The 21561-nt window shown below is 45.0% G+C and overlaps 1 protein-coding gene across 2 annotated transcripts; it reads right to left on the bottom strand.

Moving 5' to 3' along the window:
* Window positions 1–10548: 10548 nt before the first annotated feature.
* On the bottom strand, window positions 10549–19754 carry LOC138246341 (ferritin light chain, oocyte isoform-like). Of its 2 annotated transcripts, none has more exons than XM_069200853.1 (4): window positions 19514–19754; window positions 15318–15464; window positions 11099–11224; window positions 10549–10831 (listed from the first exon to the last, which is right to left on the bottom strand). In XM_069200853.1, the coding sequence occupies exons 1-4, from the start codon at window positions 19613–19615 to the stop codon at window positions 10673–10675; spliced, it is 534 nt and encodes a 177-aa protein (XP_069056954.1). In that variant the 5' UTR covers window positions 19616–19754; the 3' UTR covers window positions 10549–10672. The 2 variants fall into 2 exon arrangements, with proteins under 2 accessions (XP_069056954.1, XP_069056955.1); XM_069200854.1 differs by lacking the exon at window positions 19514–19754 and adding an exon at window positions 19410–19499.
* Window positions 19755–21561: the final 1807 nt, after the last annotated feature.

Below are 21561 nucleotides of genomic sequence, written 5' to 3'. Positions count from 1 at the left end.
AACATGCTGGTGCCGTTTGTCCAATTATGAGAGGAGTACAACATGGGGGAATATTTACAATCCCCATTGTCCACGCAACTTGGTGCAAGAACAATGCAAGCCCAAAATGAGACATATGAAGCCACGTAAGGCCACTTTGTGTGGCCATGAGTGGCTTCATAAATCTCAAGTAAAGTGACGCTAATCACCGTTGCCTTACTCTGCCCCAGGGAGCCTTTCCAGGAGTGTTGCATTGGTGTTCACATGCAACATCCATGGAATTTGATGCATTCCCAGATTTACCAGAAATGGTAGGCCTGGGAATGCACCAAAAACCTACACCTCCCCAGGTGAGGTAACGAGGAGAAATCTATTTATCCTTGTTTTTCCTCTGTGTGCTGCAGCACACAGAAAGAGGAAAAGGCCTCAGGGGACTGTTCATGAAGGTGCTCTCTACCTGCACAAAAACAATCCTACACGAGAAGGTACCCTTGTACCATGGTGCAAGGGTGCCTGTGTCAGGGCTAGGCAGCCCATTGTGTGCCAGCACTAGGGGAAGACAAGAATGCACCGTATTGGGATAAACATGGTGCATTCCTGTCTGTCCCTGGTGACTTACTGCACTGGACCATAAACATGGCCCGTGGCGTTTAATATTTCAATATAAGTTAACCATGAATACTTGCTTCCCCGCTATTCTTGCAGGTTTTAGCATCCTGGAATAGTCTAAATTATCACACTTCTAAGTGTGAAGACTATTTGCGTTTGTACTACAAATGACAGGTGAAATGGGTGGTGTAAGCCGCTGCAGCCTCCTTGGCACTTTTTTGGCACACAAATTAGGCATGGATTTGGCGAGTAGGCGGGAAGAGGCCAGCAGGGCGCTTTGAAGTGGAGATACGGTGGAAGTGCGAGAACTTTCATTACTCATGATAAAGGTTGGGGGAGGAGAGAGACTGTCTTAAGGTCAGTTAAGGCCTGCTAGCAGCCCACATGCTGGACACAAGGGTGGTCTGCTTTCTCTATCTGCAGCTTTGTGCTCTCGTGTGCCATGAGATAAGCGATTTAGAGGGAGGGACAGACCAGTAAGCAAAGCAGCTGAGGCACTGGTGTACGTTAAAGAAAACCTGGCGAAGTGAAGCCATGAGATGGTTACTTAGTATAAGTGGCAGCTCTAGCCACAGGTGAGGGCCACGTGCAGATGTTCATATTCCACAGTCCCTGAGCGGCAAGTTGCTACTCTGCACTGCTGGGCACAACCACGCACCCAGATGAGGGAAGGCTGTGGACTTAATGGAGGGCAGAGTGCCTCTTAGGTAGGTCTCGGCACGAGGTTCCTCCACCCCTCACATCACTAAATGTATTTACAAGTTGGCAGGTCTGCCTCATCCGCGGCCAAGGAGGCTGAACTGTGGCCCATGCATTCTGCCTGCCCAGTAATCTTCAAAGATTTTTCATGTGGCATATGATGGCATTTCTCAAGGTGCCAGAGATGGGAGATTTCTGCTGTTGTAATCTTCGGATGTCAGCCGTTTACCCCTCAGCAGGCAAAATGCCTACAAACATGATGCACAAACAAACATCCTCTGATAAACAAAGAATTCCTCTGAGTGCTGCACTAGCTTCCTTCAGAACACTCATTAAAGCCTTTAACATCCCATGCACCTCGAGTAACAGTGGGAAAGAATCCAAATTATGCTTTACAAGGTTTCAATTAAATATGCGAGCAACTTTAGTGGCTATTATATATATATATAAATACAGTGGATGCCCTGTGTTAGATTTGCATAAACACAATTGTTAAAAAATGTAAATGTATGCACTCCAAAAGGAGCTTATTGAATAATCTGTTATTCGTCAATAAAAACTGGTAACAGTATTTCAGTAAAACGCCATCGCTGTTACATTCTAAAATGTATTACTCTTACCTCATGCTTTTGGCAGTTTGGTGCATCATGCCTCCTTCCAGAGAAGGATTCAATTGGTATGAACAACAAATTGTTTTCCATTTGAAATGTACCCTCCATCACCACTCTGATTATCACATTGAGGGCGTCATTTACAACAAAACAGTGTGGCGCTGCAAGCCAGCTTGCAGCATGCCATTAAGTGCAGGGATGCGTCGTATTTACAATACGATCCATCTCTGTACTTTCCAGAGCGCCGTCGCACAATTGGCAGCAAAGCACCAACACAGGCACCATGATGCCTGCATTGCAGGGATGATTGTGCAGGAAGGTGTCCCTTCGTGCACATAAACAGTTATTAATGACATTTTCCTCTTTCTATATATGCTGCAGAATGCAGCACACAGGAAACAAGCATTTGCAATGCAATGGGTCTCGTGTTTGTTCGAGTTAGAGCTATTAGCATTGTAAAATCCTAACTGGGCTTTTCTTGCCACAAATTGAAAATGAAAAGTAAAATAGTTGATATAAGCAAGCCAGTTAAAGTGCCACGGCTGCCATGAGCATGAAGGAGAGACAAGGAAAATGTTTGCTCGCTTTCAAATGTATTGGCAAACATGCAATTATTCATGTAACAGGGTCGATGGCCAAGGCGTTAACAAAACTGCCCCAGTGAGAGAGAAATGTAAAGCATTTACCAGTGATAAAGGATTTTTGAAAGGCAAGCCCATAAACAAGTGATAGTGTGCAGTGGGCATGGTTAAAAGCCCACAGATCTATTACAACACGTCAGAGCGCTTGCACGATTGACCTAAAAACAGGAAGGAAAATGTTATTTCTCTCAGTTGCCCCATTTTATCGCCTCCATTGAAGTAGCATAGGAATCGATCGTTCCCAGACTTGTAAATCTGGGAATGAGTCAGATTCCTCCTGGTTCCATGGGTGTTGCATAGTAACACCCATATCACCACCCTTGGCACAACCCTTTCATGCAGTGTTATATGCGTGAAAGGGGTGCATATTTATAAGGCCATAAAAAGCCACGCAAGGTAACTGCGTCATCTTGTAAATATGGGCTTGTACACTGCCCAACCAGAGTGTAAAAAAATATGCTCCAGGGGCGCAATGTACCACTAGGGCCTCGTAAATGAGGCCCTCCGTTTTTTATCTCACACGTGCATTTTATACATAAAGCATCCTTTTTGCTATTTTTTCCCCAGTATTGGCAAAGCCAAGACAGCAGGCTTTAAAGTGATAATGAACATATGTACTTGCAATGTATTTAAAAGAACATTTGTGAATAACTGTTTACATTTGTTGGCATATTGAAGCCAGACCTTCTGGCTCTGCCAATGCTGGTTAATAAGGCAGCTAACACGACTAATGCCACTAGATGGAGCCAAATGGCGGTGCTGCTATATTTCCTTTTTGTAGACCACTTGGTTACCGTTTATTCAAACAGCTATCATTGTTCGACAAGATTATCGTCACTGCTGTACGCAAGATGACATAAGGGCTTTTGGTCACCCCCTCATAAAGCTATTGGCTTGTTTGGACAAGCCCCTTCAGACACTGGCTTAATAGAGTCATTTTTAGAACATAGCCCAGAGCAACTTATAAATATGTAGTTAATCATCACACCCTTCAGAAAATTGTGGCAGGACCTGGCTATAGAATAAAGTAGCCCTTTACTATTTAGCTTTTGTATTGTTTTTTTTTTTTTTTTTTTTTACTGTAAAACCTCTAGGGCTCTATTTAATAGGATAGCCTATCCGCCTGCCTGGGCGATGGAGTAAGTTATTACATCACACTGAAAGAGGTGCCGCCTGCCAAATCCTGTTGACTGGCCAAGCAGAAATTTCAAGCATGGACAGGAAACACTGTCACAGGAGTTCCTGCCAAAGCATTGTAACTTTGCCGTATGTCAAATTTGCATTTAATAATTTTCAAAAAGAAAAACCCAAAGTGGGGTTTTCTTTTGAGAGAAAAAAAATGCACCACTCACCATGGGAGTTTCCTCGCATGGCACAGAGGGCTTGAGCACTTAAGTGCCCCTTTACTTTCAGGTTTTTACTGGTCGTGACAAGCTTGAAAAACAGGTATGTCCCCCATATAAATTATCCAAACCGATAGCAAGTGCCACTGGAATTATGCGGAAGAGGGCCAAATTATGCTGCAGGTTTGAGTACATTTGTAAAAATATATTAATTATTTCATCATTATTAAACTTTGTAGCACTCTGGGCATTTGCTTCACCCCATTAGTACCATTTTATTACCCAAATATAGCAATAAACAACATGCATTTGCAATGCAATGGGTCTCACATTTGTTTGACTTAGAGCTATTAGCTTTGTAACTGGACTTTTCTTGCCACAAAATGAAAAGTAATACAGTTTTACAAAATCTGATTTAAAGCGCCACGCCATGAGCATAATCTTGAAAGAGCACACAAAGAAACAAGTGGGCTTGCAGTCAAACGTATTGACAGTTATGCAATAATCTATGTAACCGGGTCAATGTCATGCGTAGCGCTTGACTGCTGCCCAGCAAGATCGTGCTGCGTAGGAAATGAAGAAAAAAGTAGTCCAGAAGCCATGTGGAAAACATGGAGCCTTGTATGTTTTCAGTAGTTTACTGGTGCTGTTGAGGAGGGCTAAACACTGGAAAAGGCATGACGTTTGCGTGGCTTTCACAAATGAAATCAATCAAATTTTAAAAAGGAAAGCCCACTAACCAATGAAACTGATGGGCTTGACACGGGCATGGTTCAAAGCCCACAGAGATTACAGCAGAGGACAGAGCGCTTGCACGCTCGACCCTAAAAAGGTGACAAGTCCAGCTTTGTAAAGGGCCTTTCACAGCACGTCAACACCTCACTGTATTTACAGTAACTTTTGAGCTGTTTGAGCTAAAATAGTTTGTTAAAATATGCAGAATATACATATGATGGATTATATGGCAAATCTATAATTACACGAAAATCGCAGCAGCAACACAATCTCATATTTCAGGTGGCCCTGTATATAGCTCAACCTCAGACTGCCTTACTCCATCGGACCATTGAAAGAGCTTGACCATCGAGATAGATTATCATCCTCAAACTATGGTCTGCCTGAATTTAAACCAGGTGGATAGACTATAGTCTTGGCAGTGAAGGAAATCCATCGCAACAGAGTTCCTTCTCTGCAAAGATATGAATCAGGCCCTTAGTTTTTAATAGTACCATTTCCTTGCTGCAGTTTATATTAACACCTTCAATTTTACATTTTTACTCAATGTTTGCTCAGTGTGTGGCTCTACTGAAGGAACTCCAACATGGATCTTACACCCTTAGTGACGTCCCAGGTGTTTGTACTTTCTATAGCCAACCTCTCATGTCCTCACTAACTTCAAGCACAAGGTTAAAAAATAAAGGGCTAGCCTGTCCAATAGAGGACCATTCGAATCAGACAGGCAAAATAATTCCTCGTGCAATGACCTTGGCCTGTCTGGATAGCACAACTGTTGCCACGCCTAATGTGATAAAAAGATTCAGTTGTGCTACAGAGAGGGAGTGTAAGCTCCACTCAGATGTTGGTTCACCCAAGCACAGCTTTTGATTTGTCCAAAGCTGTGTGCTTCCAGATAAATAATCAAGCTGCTTGGGGCACTTTAAGATGTGCGAGGCAGACGTATTAATAAATTCAAGATTCTGTTACAACACTTAAGGTCTCGCTCACATGGATGTGAGATTGCTCCCACATAATTACAGTATTAGTCTTGTCCAAAAGAAATACAAGTAGGAGGGTAGAGAGGAGCAATCGGTTGAGGCACTGCAGTCAGCCCCTTTCCATCAATTTCAGACATACCTTTAAATGGCACTCCGAAGAATGGGGTTTCTTCTTTTTAATTCCTAGTTAGAAGATTTAAGAGCCTTAGAAACCCGCATGTAGAAAATGTAAGCTCATCGGCTCCCATTTTGCTTATTCCTCTGAGGTGCCTTCACATCTCAGGTAAGTTTGAAAGTATTTCTAAATGTATACTTCAATCTCAAAACTTGAATTTACAATTATTTTTTTTAAATTAACTATATTTAATGTACTTTGCATTTATTAAATATATTTAATAGGTTGGAATTTTAAATTACCCCTTCCCGAATCCTAAAAATCTGTTAGTACCCCTTGACGCTCCTCTTCCCTGAAACCTAGGTTTTCCATAAAGACACTAAATGCTCCTCTTCCCTGACTCTTTAAAACCCCCTCACTACCCTAATCCCCAAACTCCTTACAAACCTTTAAAGCTATCCTTTGATCCCGAAAAACTCTTATATCATATTTCTACACTCTCTGATCCCTACTATCCCTTAACACTCTCGGGGAATGTCTGCTGAAGGCAGGTGATGGCCTAGTAGCCTAAACCAAGAAATACTGGGAAAACTTGGGAACCAAATTTGTATGGCCTCGGTAATTCCTTACTTCTAAGGGGACTCCGAGGATCCCACTTCTGACCCAGTTATGTCATTTGCTACCGCAAGAAGAAGGCAACTGTGGAAGCGCTTTCAGGACTCTAATGGAAACCATTCTAATGTTTATGTACACTGGACCTGTGCTGCATCCCAATTTGGGAGAATCAAGACCAGCACTAATGGAGTTATTTACAGATCAGATTTGTTAACAGAAAGCAGTACTTCTCTATGCAAAAAAACATTAAGTGCACCAAAAAAAAAAAAAAAAACACACACCTTCATCCATTGCACCAGATTTTTTTAAAAAAATGTTTTAACCGCTTTCTGCATAGTCTAAATGAATCGTAATATATGTCCTAAAGTATTAGTCCATGGCTATTCTAGAATTTTAATAATTACCTCTAATAGAAATACCCTCTTTAGGTACGGCTTGATAGTGCAGCTGTCCAACAGTTTATTTTTTAACAAAAATACAGAAAGTGGGCTTTGGCATAGCTCCTCCCAGAAGTCTACTTCTCATCTCATGCTTTCAGCTGGCAATGCATCAGTCCACCTTTCAGGAGTGCTTCCATTAAAATGCATGAGGGACTTCTGTACATAGGAAAAATAAACAGCTATGCAGTTGGTCACATTCTGTTTTTTCTCCTCTATACATTCTACACAGAAAGCGACATTCTTTGCAGGTTTTCCCAGTACTGCACAGCCAGTAGGGAAAGATTAAATGTAGAACATGTATGCATACAATACATGTAGAAAGCATTTGTGAATGCCCGTTTACATTTGTCGTTACATTAAAGTGAACCTATTCGCTTTGCTAATTGTTTTCCAGGTATCTAGTCCTCTTTGCTTGTAGTCGAGAAGTCATTTGGAATATAGATATTGCAGCAGTCTTTAAAACTGAAAGTGACAAAGCCTATAGCGTTAATTTTTTTGTTCGTTTTTCTTCGCCAATGCAGATTTATTGGCTTTGCGAACGCTGTTCAACACTGGGGAAAATAGTAAATGCCAATGTTGACCACCATTGACAAAAAGCCAAGAAAGGAAGACAAATTCCTTTCTTACAAAATGAGAAAGGGTGTCAGACTAAGACATGCAGTTTAATAGTTCAGACAAACCAGTGTCACGCGCCCTTTGTGTGAGGCAGAATGGTGAACAGGAGGAAAGGACAATGATAGATGGGCAAGTGAAAGGGAGGAAGCGGTGGGAATGGCCTGCATGAGAAGGATGAGTGTGTTGAGTGGCTGAAGGAAGAAGAATGAGGAGAAACCAAGACTATGGTGTCTTTATTGAGCAGCACCGCGTTCAGCTGAGTGGACCATCGGCTCCTAGAAGAAAATCTGTCCTGGAGATATGTTTAGTGTGCATTTACATATATGTGTGATTGAATGAATCATCATAAGTCATTCACCATATGTTGACCAAATTATCCAGGGGTGGAGTGTGTAGGACTGGTCAAGTGACTGGTTTGCCAACTCATTTACTTTGAAACATTGGTTCAGGTTTAATATTCTGGTCTTGCGAGGGGAGATATTCAATATGTTATTTGGATTCAATGGCTCCGATTTGTTACTATTGTGCTAGAACTAGGTTGTCCTTTATAAATGTTAACTAACTGGGAAGGGGTACAAATCTCACCTTTTTCTGCCCTGCTACCACTCATCGAGACTGCCATTAAAAATATGATTGGCTGTAATAATGGTCACACCATGATGACTTTGTAGCATCCATCATTTATGCTTAAAGTAGTTAAAAAAAACCTTGAATGTGGGTGGTGAGCCATGACTGAGCCTCTAGAAATACCGTTTGATTTGCAGCACATTTGGGAACAGTCAATATACCTGATTTTTTTTTGTTGCTTATGCATGTCAATTTCATAATTAAGGGCTTTCATGGCAAGTGACCCCCATGCATTTGGCAGATCGGATGGTCATTTTTTTCCATTTTCTATATTGCCCTTTAAATTCCTAAAGAAAGTGGTGCTTCCTAAATTCCTAATCGCCAACTGAGTCAGCCACTTCTTATTGAAGAATCAATAAGTTTGAATCTGGTCTCTAGGGACACATTACATCATACCTCGAGGTACACATCCCAAACCCACTGCAGAAACAGATATGCTGCCGCAATGCAGATTATGTAAGATCTGCACCCACAGGTCAACAACCAAAATCAATGTTACTCAATGTATTATCCTCGGAAATATCAAATGCATCCGGTATTTGAAACAGTAACGTCCAGGTTACACACATTTCTATGGTGATTTTGCCACTAAAATGTCTTACTGGCGTTAGACATACTTAATTTGTAAGCTAATTACTCGGGATTGTGTCTTCTGCCTCCAAATCACCTTCCAGTTCTACACCACACTTAAATGGCAGGACCAGTTCTCAAATTAAACATCCGAGGAGATGAACTGGTATCTCAGCTAGTGTGGTAACCGATTTATATGGGCTGATTAAACAGGCACTGCAGAGACGTGCGGCTCGGAATTCCTCGGCACAGCACGTGACACTGCAAGACTCTAGAATCCAAAAATTATTGCAATGTTGATTCCGGCGCAAGGCAGAATAAAGGCAATGCCACATGCAGAGATAGTACAAGCCCCCCCCCCCCCCCAAAAAAAAAAAAAACTTCAAACGATCCCCTGCTGGTTAAGACAGCAAATATTTTGCTTCGCACACCAAGAATACTTTCACCAGCCCCGACAGCTGCTCAAAAGCTTATTTACTTCTCCGCACAGCACACGGATACTGCGCCTGTTAGCCTGGCCTGTTTCAAGCAATGGGCTGCACATCTTGTGATCACCAATCCACGTGAATCATGGACACCTGGAAGTCGACCAGTTTAAAGTCTGACAGATTAAGCTGTCCAAGAGCCCCTCAAATATAGGGAGCATTACCAGTTGACCTTGCCAATGCTTGTTTTAAACTAACATGCTAGTGCGCCACCACTGTTGACCCCAGGCATAAACTTCCGAAGTTGGTGCCTTGTCCTGATCTAGGTTTTTGATCGGTTCAGAGGTGAAATGCCTCAAATTGTGTTTGCTATACCAGAAGGTGGGCTTGTCCATCAAGTTGCCCTCCCAGCAGTGCGGGGGGGGTTAGTGAACCATTCCAAGCTGGAGAAGGCACATCTAGATGCGACGTGCAAGCTGAAATGAATGTTCACCCACAGTTAGACATTGACTGGAGTGACTAGTCACCCCTTGTCTAATGCAACAACTGGTTTAACTTCTACTTTGAGGGATGATAGATGAATTCACTTATTTGCTGTGAAGACTGATCGTAAGGCTTCCTTGAATGCATGAAAATGAGTTTAGCAAGTTTTAGTTTGCCAGGGATAAATGAACACCTGAAGTGTTTCGTGGCAGGAAGGGGCAAGCAGAAGGATTGCAGTAAAGGGAGCACATCAGCATTGCCACGTAAAACCCTAGCAGGCCGGAGTAATGGAGGCTCTGGTACAAAGTACAGTTTGCCTAGCAGAGTCCTGCGACAGACTGAAGAGGAGCCTGAGTCACGGGAGACTTGTTAATGTGCCACGAGTAGGATGTGTTACTGTTGTGCATCTCTGGTACTTCAAATGAAGGGCCAGTAAGCGTGGCATAGATGCCAGTCTGCGGATGTGCTAGTTTGAGCATACAGATCCCAAACACCAGAGAGATTTTGCCGGTTTGAAGCCATCTCCCCCTCTGGCAGAGCTTTTAATTCTTCCCAATATCCCACAGTCTCCATGCTACTGCTTGGGCCGGTTGAGACAGCGAACATCGGGGTGAGAACAAAGGCACTGATAACTTCCAGTAGGTGAGACATACAAACTACCATTGCTACATTCGTCCAACAATGCCCTGCATGCCAAGAGTTGAAATGGACTGACCATGAACGCAACACCTTCAGCATTCCTTAACCCCTTAGGCACCCCAAGATCTCCGGTACTGGGAAGGAGTGACTAATGGGTAGGGGAGCTAGGAATTTCCAGAACTCCCACACATACCTGTAATAAGAGTCAGTCCACTAGGACTGAGCATTCTCCCCTTCAATACTTGGCGAAACTAAGGAGCTCAGTGGCACATTCCCACATCCATGTCAAGCCCCATCCTGTTGGCAAACTCCACAGGAAGATTGACTTGCTGACACCTAATAAGGAACTCGTACTGATTTTAAGCCCTGAATAGACCAGAGCCACATGTCTTGCCCAAGAAGGTCAGAAGGAAGCACACGAGTAATGCGAAATTGAAATCTTTATTTAGTTAGATTAGTCCCAAGGTCTTCACCAACAAGTACCACCTTGAGCTGCTGGTAACAAGGCATTGCAACCCCAGAGGAAAACAGCCACTGTGACAGGACCTAGTCACTGTCCTCATCTAGGGTCAGCTTGTCAAAGAGGTACTCTCCCATGCCCACCTCTGCAGCCTTGACACGCTTTAGGTTGGTCAGGTGGTGACCCAGCTTCTTGATGAGCTTCACCTCATCATCTAGGTAGTGGCTCTCCAGAAAATCACACATCTGCAAGAGAAAGAATGGTGAGAGGCATAGTGCTTCCAGGCCAAACACCCATCAAAAGGCTAGTTCATGCAATATCTAGTTCTCAAAGCAATCAATTAACCAAGAACTTCAATGTCTAGCAAGCCTGCCATTGATCAAAATCTACAATCCCAGTGATGCCGGCTCCCGTTCACAACAAGTTAACCTACTAAAACAATCACTCCTTTGCACACCCTTCGATCCAGTCTAAATTCCAGTGACCACCCCTTGCCTGGAAATTTTACTTACATGGGGGTCTGTATGATCAGTGGAGACCTTGTGCAGATCCAACAGGGCCTGGTTGACTGTCTTTTCTAGCGTCAGTGCGTATTCCATGGCTTGGGTGCCGTTGCCCCACTCGTCTGCTTCTGGTTTCTGCACACAAGAGAAATAGGTCAAGTCATCTCAGTGCCCAGATACAACCCTGTCAAGCTTTACATCAGTCACTATCCAGCTGCTGTGGGTCATAGGATGTGTCAGAACCAACAACTGGAAAACTTCATCTGGGCAGAGCGGACCTGACATTTAGTAGCTCCTGAAAAGGCAACAAAACCAAATTAGACTGAATTCTAGGAATGGATTCATGCAAGGCCCGAGGCAGCATATTTGGGAGCAGCAACTGACTGTCCGAGTTCTAGTGTAGAAGTCCCAGGTGCAGCTGCCATGTGACATTCTGCCTCATTGTTATCATTTGGCAGACCCGACATGGTAATCATGCACACGTTCACATGCTGCACATGAATGCAAGGCTGTCAGGAGACAGTCACAGATAATGTTACTCCTTTCAACAAGTGTGACTACAGTTGAAGATACATAAGTTTGCGACAGCCAGTCACAGAATGAGATGCAGGCTTCCTCCACCCCAAAGACAACTCCTTACTCTCCCTTGTAACATGGATTTACAAGTCATGACTGTGCCCCCACTTTGTAGTGTAATGGATAAGGTAGGGGTGCTTGGGACAGGGGCCCTCATCTGGTTCTATGAGACAGGCCCGTTTGAGAGTTACTGCATGGGGTTTAGTGTGGTCCATCCCGCTGGCTCACCTCAGCTCACACGGCACCCCCCCACTGCTATACCAATAATCCATCTGCAGAGTTCTTTGTTCCAAGTGCAACTAACTTGGAATTCACATCCAGGTATTTAGGATGAAGAATGTGTGCTCACTCGAGCAATCAGTTAGTTTGTGGGGAGCAAAAACTGAATGTGGAAGAGGTAATGCTCAAAACTGAACATCTTACACAAATGGGTCGACTGCCCATCCCTTAGAGCCTGTCATGCTGCAGAGATATAACACCACTTCAATGGCCAGTGGTAGCTTGGACAGATGCACATCTGAGACTGCTCCCCTGTACACCTGCAAAGGCATCCACTATGAAAGACAACCTGCAAAGTGTGATCAAGCGCTTGTACTTCATATATTAATAAGTAGGCCATGTTTGCAGATCCATGCAGTCTGAGGTTCATATGCCGCTACACCTGCAGACCTGTAAACTAGTCTACGGCAATGAAGCTAACGTGACCAAACACCTGCATTTGTAAGGTCACATTTTTCCAAGCACATTGTCAGTTTCACATGTTTAAGCTTACGGGAAAGACCTACAAGCACTTCCCATCGCAAATGCCACTTACTGCAACTGCAAGACATTGTACTGCCATTCTCCCCCACCCTTCCATGCCATATTTCAGAGAGACTCCTGCCAGATGCAAGCAGCACTATCTGCAGGACTGATCAGTGTATGCACAGAACCAGAACTACAAAAGACTGAAAAAAGGACACCGCTTTTCTCTATATAGATCCAGGTTCGTCGAATCTCTTCCTTGTTAAGTGTTTGATCTCATGCAGAGAATATAAATTAGATTTCCCAAGTTAATACTTGTTAACACTATTAGCCATAAATGGTCACCAGGTTACAGAGTGGGTCTTTAAAAGAAGAAGTGTTCTCGGAAGACCGCTCAGACTGCATATTTGCAGATGTCCTCCTGAACAGATGTTCCATGTCACTTTCCAAGTGAAGACTGTTCAACTTTGCTACCCCTGAAGGTAAAAGCCTAGAGATACTTAGCATTAGAGTGGGTTGGCAACTATTACTGGTCAATGACCATCTTTGTGCCATTGAATTACACAGGTCTTGGGGGAACTGCAACCCACAACATAGGTTATAGCACAATGGATGACGCTGTGGATTCACCACAGAACTTGACATCTGAAAAGGTGGGGTGTTCTCCCATGGTGTCAGCACTAGGGTGCCATCCTAGAGAAAAGTGTCAGAAAGTGCTTTAAATTTTTTTTTAAAAAAGACTGTAAACTGGGTCAATGCCCAAAAGTCTTAGAAGAGTGCTGCTCTGCCCATTACTTCTACCCACACTTATCTGCCACCGCTTCCCCAATCACACACAAACCATGTTAGATTTCAGATGTTTCCATCCCTGTGGGTACACAGGTCAACAGAATGGAGAGGTGGGCCTAGTCTTCTGAGACCACTCATCTGATATGAGACACGGGGACCCTACTGTCTGTGCCCTTGTACTGCAGCAAACAGGCTGAGGATACCTCCGTTTCCATGGGCAGCAAACGGATGGATCCAGTACACTGTCCAGAAACTCAACTATTGGCTTTGCCAATTCTTTGCTTTTTAAAAGAGCAATTAATATACCCTTGAACATGTACAATTCTCAAATTACTGCACACTATAGGAAATGTGTTGTGTTACAAGCTTCGTAAAACAAGCTGCAACAACTATACGAGGCTGCAGCATTAAATTGAAAGACTTCTAGTAGCAGCCAAAGGAAATGCTTGCTGTAGCAGGCCGCAATAGCATAGGCAGGTAGACATCCCATACGTTTCTGCCACTGGCCCCTCAGTCTCTGAAGGACAGGATTATGGACGTAGTAGATGGCTCGAATGTGAATGCCAAAATATATGGACTGTGCTCTTTCCTTGTGTGGCACAAGGGGTGCTCGCCAAATGAACCCAGCTCTAACAAGATGGCTGCACATCACTGGTCAACGCAGCTGATGAAGGCAGACCCTGTCTTGGGGAGGTAATGTGTGGTAAGGACGTTGGATGGTCTGGTCACTGCAATTATTTTTTCGAGTGGCAAATGTGTCTGGGAGGGCCTAGAGAGCAGGGGTCTGCTTTATTTCAGGATGAACTAGTTGCTAGCAGCAAAATGCATATGTGCGTCCTGGTCCAGTAATAAGTGCCAATGCTGGGCACCTTCACTCCAGCACAAACCGGTGAGAAGTTGAGTAGTATAGAGTCACTATCAGAACACCCAGCTACAATTCAGCTTTGGGCTACTTGAAAATTAGTACCTGTGTTCGGTTATGGGGCATCATAATTGGGATTTATGAACTACACATTCTGCACTCACACGCAGTAACCAAAGGCCTGGACTCAGAGATGCAGGACTGAACATTGAGGAAATTCCCAGCAACAGTTGACTCCCTTGCACTTAACATATTTACTGTCGCAGGCTGCTTGGAGTATTATGACACGCCCCCATGTTCCTCCTACCTCTATTAGGAAAGTAGTTCTTACCAGCACTTCTTGATCAGGTATCAAGAGTTTATATAGTATGGTCCAGACAGACATGCTGTTCCATCAATACAATACCCTCTTAGACAAGTGGAATGCCATGCTTGACCCACAAGGACTATTGGAGTGGTCTTCCTGCTGCGCTTGACAGGTAGTCTTATAGCCAATGGGAATTTGCGCATTATTCATTTCAAGTTTTTGCAGCAGATGCACTACACACCTGGCTAGGTGTGGGCTCAGGGAGGAGGGTGGCTGTTATCGATGTGGTGCACTGGGGCAGGCTTCCTATATCCTGTGGGCTGTCCTAAAATGTATAGGATACATGACCTCTGTTATGCAGATACTCAACTTCATTGATGAACCCATACCATGTGACCCTTAATCGTCTCTTTTGGGATATGTTAAATCTTTGCAACAGGCTAACCACAAACTGACAGCAGTGGCCACCTATTGAGGAGGGGCATACCCGACAGTGGCATCGAGACATTGTGTACTGTCAAGACCAATTGGAGGGGTATGCAGAAGAGCTCTGGGCATCCCACCCGAAAGACTACTGGGCACCGATGATAACATTTAAGGTCGGTCCCTAAAGAGGGATAGAGAGGAAGCATTGTATACTAGGTCACACGCAAATCAGATGTTGCAATTCTGTGGCCTACCAGGCGTGTTACTATTATACAATGATAAATGTAAACACTCCTGTATCAATGATTGCAATATGGGCAAGGGTTTGCTTGTTAGTTATACCATAAATGCCAATACAAATTTAAAAAAACGTAAATAAAGATACTTTAAGGTGAATATATGCAATCGGCACAGAATTTGGGATTAGGAATTCCATCTCTGAACTGCCGCATTGACGGGACATGGGCATGACCAGGTGCTCAAAAAGCCCTTACCAAAGTGGCATCTGGGGAACCAATACCCACCTTTACTTCCTGCAGCACCACGCGCCCACCTCGCTTGTTTTGGAACTTCAAGAACTTCTCAGAGTGCTCCCGCTTCTTCTCAGACTGTTTCCGAAAGAACTTGGAGAACCTGGCCAAAGCCACATCATCACGGTCGAAGTAGAATCCCTGAGGGAAGGAAGAGATTTCTGCTTTATATTTATTGGCATTTCAACAGTGGTGCAGGATATACATCAACAATGCACAGCGTAAGATGTGTAGTGAGCTCACAATCGAAGCAATTTAAAGGGCAGCACATCTACAAGTTTGATGTAACAGTATCATGCGAGGAAGGGAAAGTTAATGATATCATATGAAAGACTGGCATCATGGTGTAGTTAATATTCAACATGTTCTGGCCAGATCCGAGCCAGGCAGAACATGAAGTAAACAGGGGGTGAAGACTGAGGTGAGTGACCTCATCTCCAGGCTGAAAAACAAAATCGCAGGTCATGCCACCTGGTGAAGTCAGGGCTTAACAGAGGCCCTTGATTATAGTGGAGATGAAGCCAAGCAGTGATCTCACCCAGAGAGAGGGCTTAAGGACCCCCAGTTCTAGATGGAGTTACTCCGCAGTCCAAGCAGTATCTCCAATTTGGGGTTCGATGCTAGGAGGGAGATACCTGCCAGGTGGTGCCTCCACAAGGGTTCCTGCTCCAATATCTTGGACGACCGTGTGGTTTGAGTGCCCCGATTGGGCCAGTGATCCATAGGGAACCAGGCAGGGCAGAGGGTTTTATCAGCACAAATCGCAGTATTGCCAGATGGCTCCGTGCTCAACATTAGGCGCACCATGATTTATTTTCTACACAGGTGGGTTTTTGGACCGTGATTTAGGAAGTTGAATTGAGTGGCTTTAACAAATGTTCTTGCTGTGGTGGCGGACAGTTGTCCTAGACCATGGTAGACAGCCGTGTTTAAGGGGCAGCATCAGCCCGTTTACAGGTATTACAAGGTCAAAGGGGTGGCAGTGTGTGAAAAGTCTGCAGGAGTTGCCAATAAGCTGTGTGTAGTACTGGGACTACACTCCCTTCTACAGAGGGGGCTGGGCATTCAGCACTGCGTGGACGATAGTGCAAAGGCCTGCAGTGTCAGGTTAATTTCAAACACTGAAATTGTTTTGCCTGCACCCATCCATAGATTCTCTGGAATCATGGGAAATCCGCTTTATTCAACGAACACCTCCATGTGGGACGTATACAAAGTTATACAGCATTGTTCTATTCAATATGTCACAGAAGCTACAAGTTTCTCCAGCTCTGTTCCCCTCGAACACCCCCACCATCACCAGTCTGCTCTCACACAGGCATCAACTTCAGCAACTCAACCCAGATCTCGCTGCTGTCCGTGTAGATCTCCCCAACACCTTGACCAGAGGCAGATACCGAGCCCTTCACTCCGTGCAGTGGAAGGCCGAAGGGCTAGACCGCACCGAGTTAAAACGTGCTCTCTGCTGCACAAACACCAGCCTGGTCGGACAGATAAGGAGGGTGGGAAAGAAAAAAAAACACCCCGCCGTTGGAATCAGCGGCCAGGAGATGAAGGCAACGACCTAGATCGGAGAGCGAGTAGCAAGACTCGCAACTGCGGGGGGAGGGGGGTAACGGAGTACCAATTAGGAGCTAGAAGCAATGCTTAATTTGAGCCGGTGCGGCGCACCTGCACTTATTTTTTTGTCTCAATCATTTACTGCGAGCAAGAGAAAGGGGAAAGACGGTGGAAGAAAAACGAAAAAGCGTCCCAGAGGGAGCAAGCAAAAATCTGCCAGAGCGAGCAGGAGGGGGTGGCTGTACATGGATTAAGGAGGCCCGAGGTGGCTTTAGGATGACGCTGCCTCAGTATTCCGTTCGCGCAAATGTAGCTGCGAGTTTCGGAGGAGAGCTTTGGGCTCCGGCACATTTTTATGTACACATTAGGCACTGGCCAGAGGGGCTAAAATGGCAGCTAAAAGACCAAAGCCAGAGAATTGAAGGTGCTGGAGAAGCATCAGCCCATTACACTACGCAGTACTGTTGCAACCTTAGCGTTTTTGTAAAATCTGGATTTGCCATGTCAGGCAGGCAATACACCGAGGATGGGCCTACCCAGAGGTCCCCCCCCCCCCCCCCCCAAACTTCCGAGCATGGAAGTATGGAGTGTCACAGAAGAGCCGCAGCACCCTACTTCCTTCAGCCTCATGCACCAGCCATAACTCTGGCCCCATCTGGATATGCCCCAGTGACAAACAGTGGGGGGGCTTAACTCACATAATATGCAGCTGCGCAAATACATTATGCAGATTTAATCAGGCGAGTAACCAATCTTTTAGCGCCATTTCGGACCCGAGGATATATCCTGACCGTCGGAATTAGAACTAAATGCGACGGCACATGAACAGCCCCTCCCTAAGTTCCGCGGAGGAATTTGTTTTATCAAGTTATTCATGACATGAACCGAAGTAACAGTAATTTCATGTCAAGAGTAATGTGAATTTACACTCACAATTGTAATTAAAACTTCACCCAGGACTAAACGGGACCTGTACTCCCAGTCCCTGAAGCATCAAGGTAAGCACGACGAATAAAAAACCGACAAGCTTCTAAGGTGCCCCATGAAAACATGAATAAGCTTCTCAAACCCACCAAAAGGATAGACAATCTTATACAAGACCAGAATGTACAACATAAAAAAAGCCAAGCAACAAGCCCCCTCAAGTGTGCGTCCAGGGTTCATCTGAAAGACCCTCACCCACCAGCATTCATACCAATTTTTAGTGCAGATGAGGGTGAAATTCGTTCTCTTAACAGACCCAGGAAGTAACAAATTATGCACCATAGACGACCCCCAGAGAAGCACAAACTAAGCGTAGCAACAGCAAGGAGTCATTCAGCAACTGAGGCCAGAGTGAAGGAAGGTCAATGGTGTAAGACCTCAGTATGTATTAAGTGGGTTTAAAAAAAAAACAAAACACAGGATATAGGATTATTTGAAAGGCATTCACCATTATGGCACTTTTAATCCTATTTGCATTCTAGATTTTTAAATACAGAATTCGATTTCATTTGATGGTAGTTAGTCTTTTAAGACAGTTGGGGTGGTTGAAAAATGCTGCTCCACCCACATAGTTAGAGTGTTGCCCACTCTGCACTCTACCTGGAGCTCCAAACAATTCCATGAAGTAAACCAGAGCAGAATATTCTCATGCATGGCTCACCAACGTTAATTGAGAGCAAGATTTCTGAACACAGATGGTCGCAACTTGTCACAACCACCCATGTTGAGAAAGCTGCTGCTCACATCAAGGAAGCTGCCACTCGATTAGAAAATCCACTTAAACAGAAAGTAGTAAGCACCCTCCGGCACTCAGCATGATGCTGTTTGTGCTGATTTTACAGCACAGGGTAATCTCCTGCCACTGACAGTCAGCATGACTGACCCAAACTCCCCATAGCACAGCAGAGTTCCACACAGCAGAACTCCATGAGCTGCACCCACCCCTACTCAAAGTGAAGAAAGTTTATTTACTCTTAAACATACACCCAAACACTGCTCAACTCATGTACAATATAACACGACCTACTGCAGCCAAACTAGGCTTAGAAAGCCATTCGACCCAGTGCATTGAATTGGAAAGGTAGATGGATAAAGATTTGTTTCGAGCAGGTAACTGCTCCCAGAAGATTTAATCCCCGTTTTCCTGCCCAATCCTGTACAAAGGCTCGCCACCTGACAGGGAACCACAGTCTTATTAGGCAAACATTAGAAGCACCCAAAAGCCCTCAGAAGAAAAAAAACAATATATAATTAAAGTGTCGTGGATGCTTTGGGGTAATCCCCTCCGCTATACAGAGCTTAGGGAAAAAAACGTACTTAATACTACAAGTCTGAAAGGCACCGACTTCTGGAAGGCGAGTGTTACCGAACATAATATTTTGCATGTAATGCCCAGAACACAGAGGCTGTGCAGATAGTCTAAACGACGAGTAAAATGACGAAACAGTTCTGCCATAGATAAGATGGCAGACCTGGGACAAAGTTGAATACGGATGTGACTGAACCTACCCCAGCCTAACTAACCCATGCGCGAGGACTAACCCTCTCGGCAACACTCAGCTTCGTTACGGGCCAGGCGGTACAGGATGTCGAGCTGCGGATTAGCAGGACGACCATGTGACGCAACGGCACGGCCCCGGACCTACCAGGGACAGGTAGGCGTAGGAGGCCTGCAGCTGCAGGTTGACGATGCGGTTGACGCCGGCCTCGCTCGCCTGGTGATAGTTGTGTCGAATCTGGGAGCTCATGGTGACCTCGGCGCGGGCGGGCTCGGTCGGCGGCACAGGGTCCGGTAAAGCACCTGGTTCCGTTCAAACACTGTTGAAGCAGGAACAGGTAACTCAACACTGTGCGCTGGCTTTGATGTCTGAAGCTAGCCGACGCGCTTGGGGCCATTTTATACTGGTGTGTCGGTGGCCACGCCCAGCACCTGCAGCCAATGGGATGGGCCAGCATGTTGGCGGCATCATCTCTAAAGCTCAGCAAAACAACACACAATTTGCTGAGCAAAGGGGAATGGTCCTTTAATGGGTAGGTGTGAGGGTGCATTTTAACGGAATAGTAAACAGAGAATTTGATAAGGAGCCATGGCCCATCCCGTTGCTGCCAAGTCAGCAAACTGGCAAGTGTCATAAACTGCGACACCTTCAGTCTGTTAGGGTCTTGTTTGGGGGCAATGTGCTAACACTGCAAGCCCTGGAGGAGGGGCCACGTTCGGGTGTATGTGGGGGTTTCATTCTTGAGGTACAGTGGGTAATATGAGGAGTCGTTCTTGGGCGATTATATTGCAAATAGTAAATTTTAAAGTGCCCTGGGCAGTAACACTGGTTTCAGCATAACAGCTGTAACAATCTTTACAGTAGGTTTTGAGTTCCAGGAATTTTAGCAGAACAGAAATGTGGCATACACTTATCTTTTAGGACGTGGTATTTCTGTTTCTAATTCTAGTTTCTTGCACTACTCTGCACTGTAAAACACATTGAGCCATGTGCATTCAAAATTCTTTCGCAAAATATGTGGACTCCCTCCCCTAGTCTCCTTCCCTAAGGTGTTTTTTGAAAATGAGGTGAGTGTTGGAGTTATGTTATGTGTACTTGTAAAGCGCACTGTCACTCACAAGGGTATTCTGATACCAGCGGCGGCTCCTCCATTAGGACGGAGGTGCGTTGCCCCGCCAGCAGAAGCAGCTGCAAAACCTTTTCAAGAAAACGATAATAAACTTTGTTTATTATCGTTTTCTTCAAAAAGGGGAGGGCCATTGGGGGTGACGAGCACTTGAGGAGAGTGCACAGAGCACTCCCCTCAGAGTGCAAGTGTGTTTGGCCGGCTGTTTCAGGGCAGCCAAACACACATGTGCAGTAGACTCTCTCCAGCCTGAAGCTGTGTTGCCGGGCTGGAGAGAGCCTGCACAGGCTCCCAGTCTGCCTGGGAGAGCCAATCCTAATGCTTCTTTGAGCAGCGTCAGGATTGGCCGCAGGGCAGGCTGGGAGACTATGCCTGGAGCGACGAGGGACAGAGGAGTGGAGTGGCGGCAACGGAGGAGGTACGTTTCTTTTTTAAAATTAATAAATGTCCCCCCCCAGGCACTGCACCCGCCCCACCCCTTTAGAGGTCAGTGAGCCGCGACTGCCTGGTGCTGAGCAGGTGTATGTGCCTAGAACTTCCTATGGTACTTTGGTTAATTGAAAAGCCAGGTCTTCAGCTTTTTGCAGAATTCAAAAATAGAGGAGGCTCTGATGTGGAGTGGAAAACCATTCCACGCTTTAAGAGCAATATAAGAGAACACTCTTACTCCTGGTACTCCTGATCTGGTTATGTAGATGTGTGGGATGTGTGCGAGTAGGAGTCCTGCAGAGGGGAGATCGCTTAGTGGAGGGCATGTTGATGGAAGGAGAAGCAATTTTTAGGTAGGTGGGGCCTTAGTTGTGTGATGCCTTCAATGTTTGTGTAAGGAGTTCGAATTGAGAGCGTTTGTATATTGGGAGCCAGTGCCTATCTGCAAAGGGAGTGATTTCACTGGATTTCCCATCATCCAGCTACATAAGAAGTGACCCACTGGATTTCTCACCATCCATTTGCACAGGAAGTGGCATCACTGGATTCTCACCAAAACCATCTTTAAAAGAGAAACCAAGCAAGAGGACTTCATTTCCCAATGCCCATTTGAACAGGAAGTGACATCCCTGGCGTTCCC

Source organism: Pleurodeles waltl, chromosome 7 (assembly GCF_031143425.1).
Source record: "Pleurodeles waltl isolate 20211129_DDA chromosome 7, aPleWal1.hap1.20221129, whole genome shotgun sequence".
Lineage (NCBI taxonomy): Eukaryota > Metazoa > Chordata > Amphibia > Caudata > Salamandridae > Pleurodeles > Pleurodeles waltl.
This window is presented reverse-complemented; position numbering and strand designations above follow the sequence as displayed.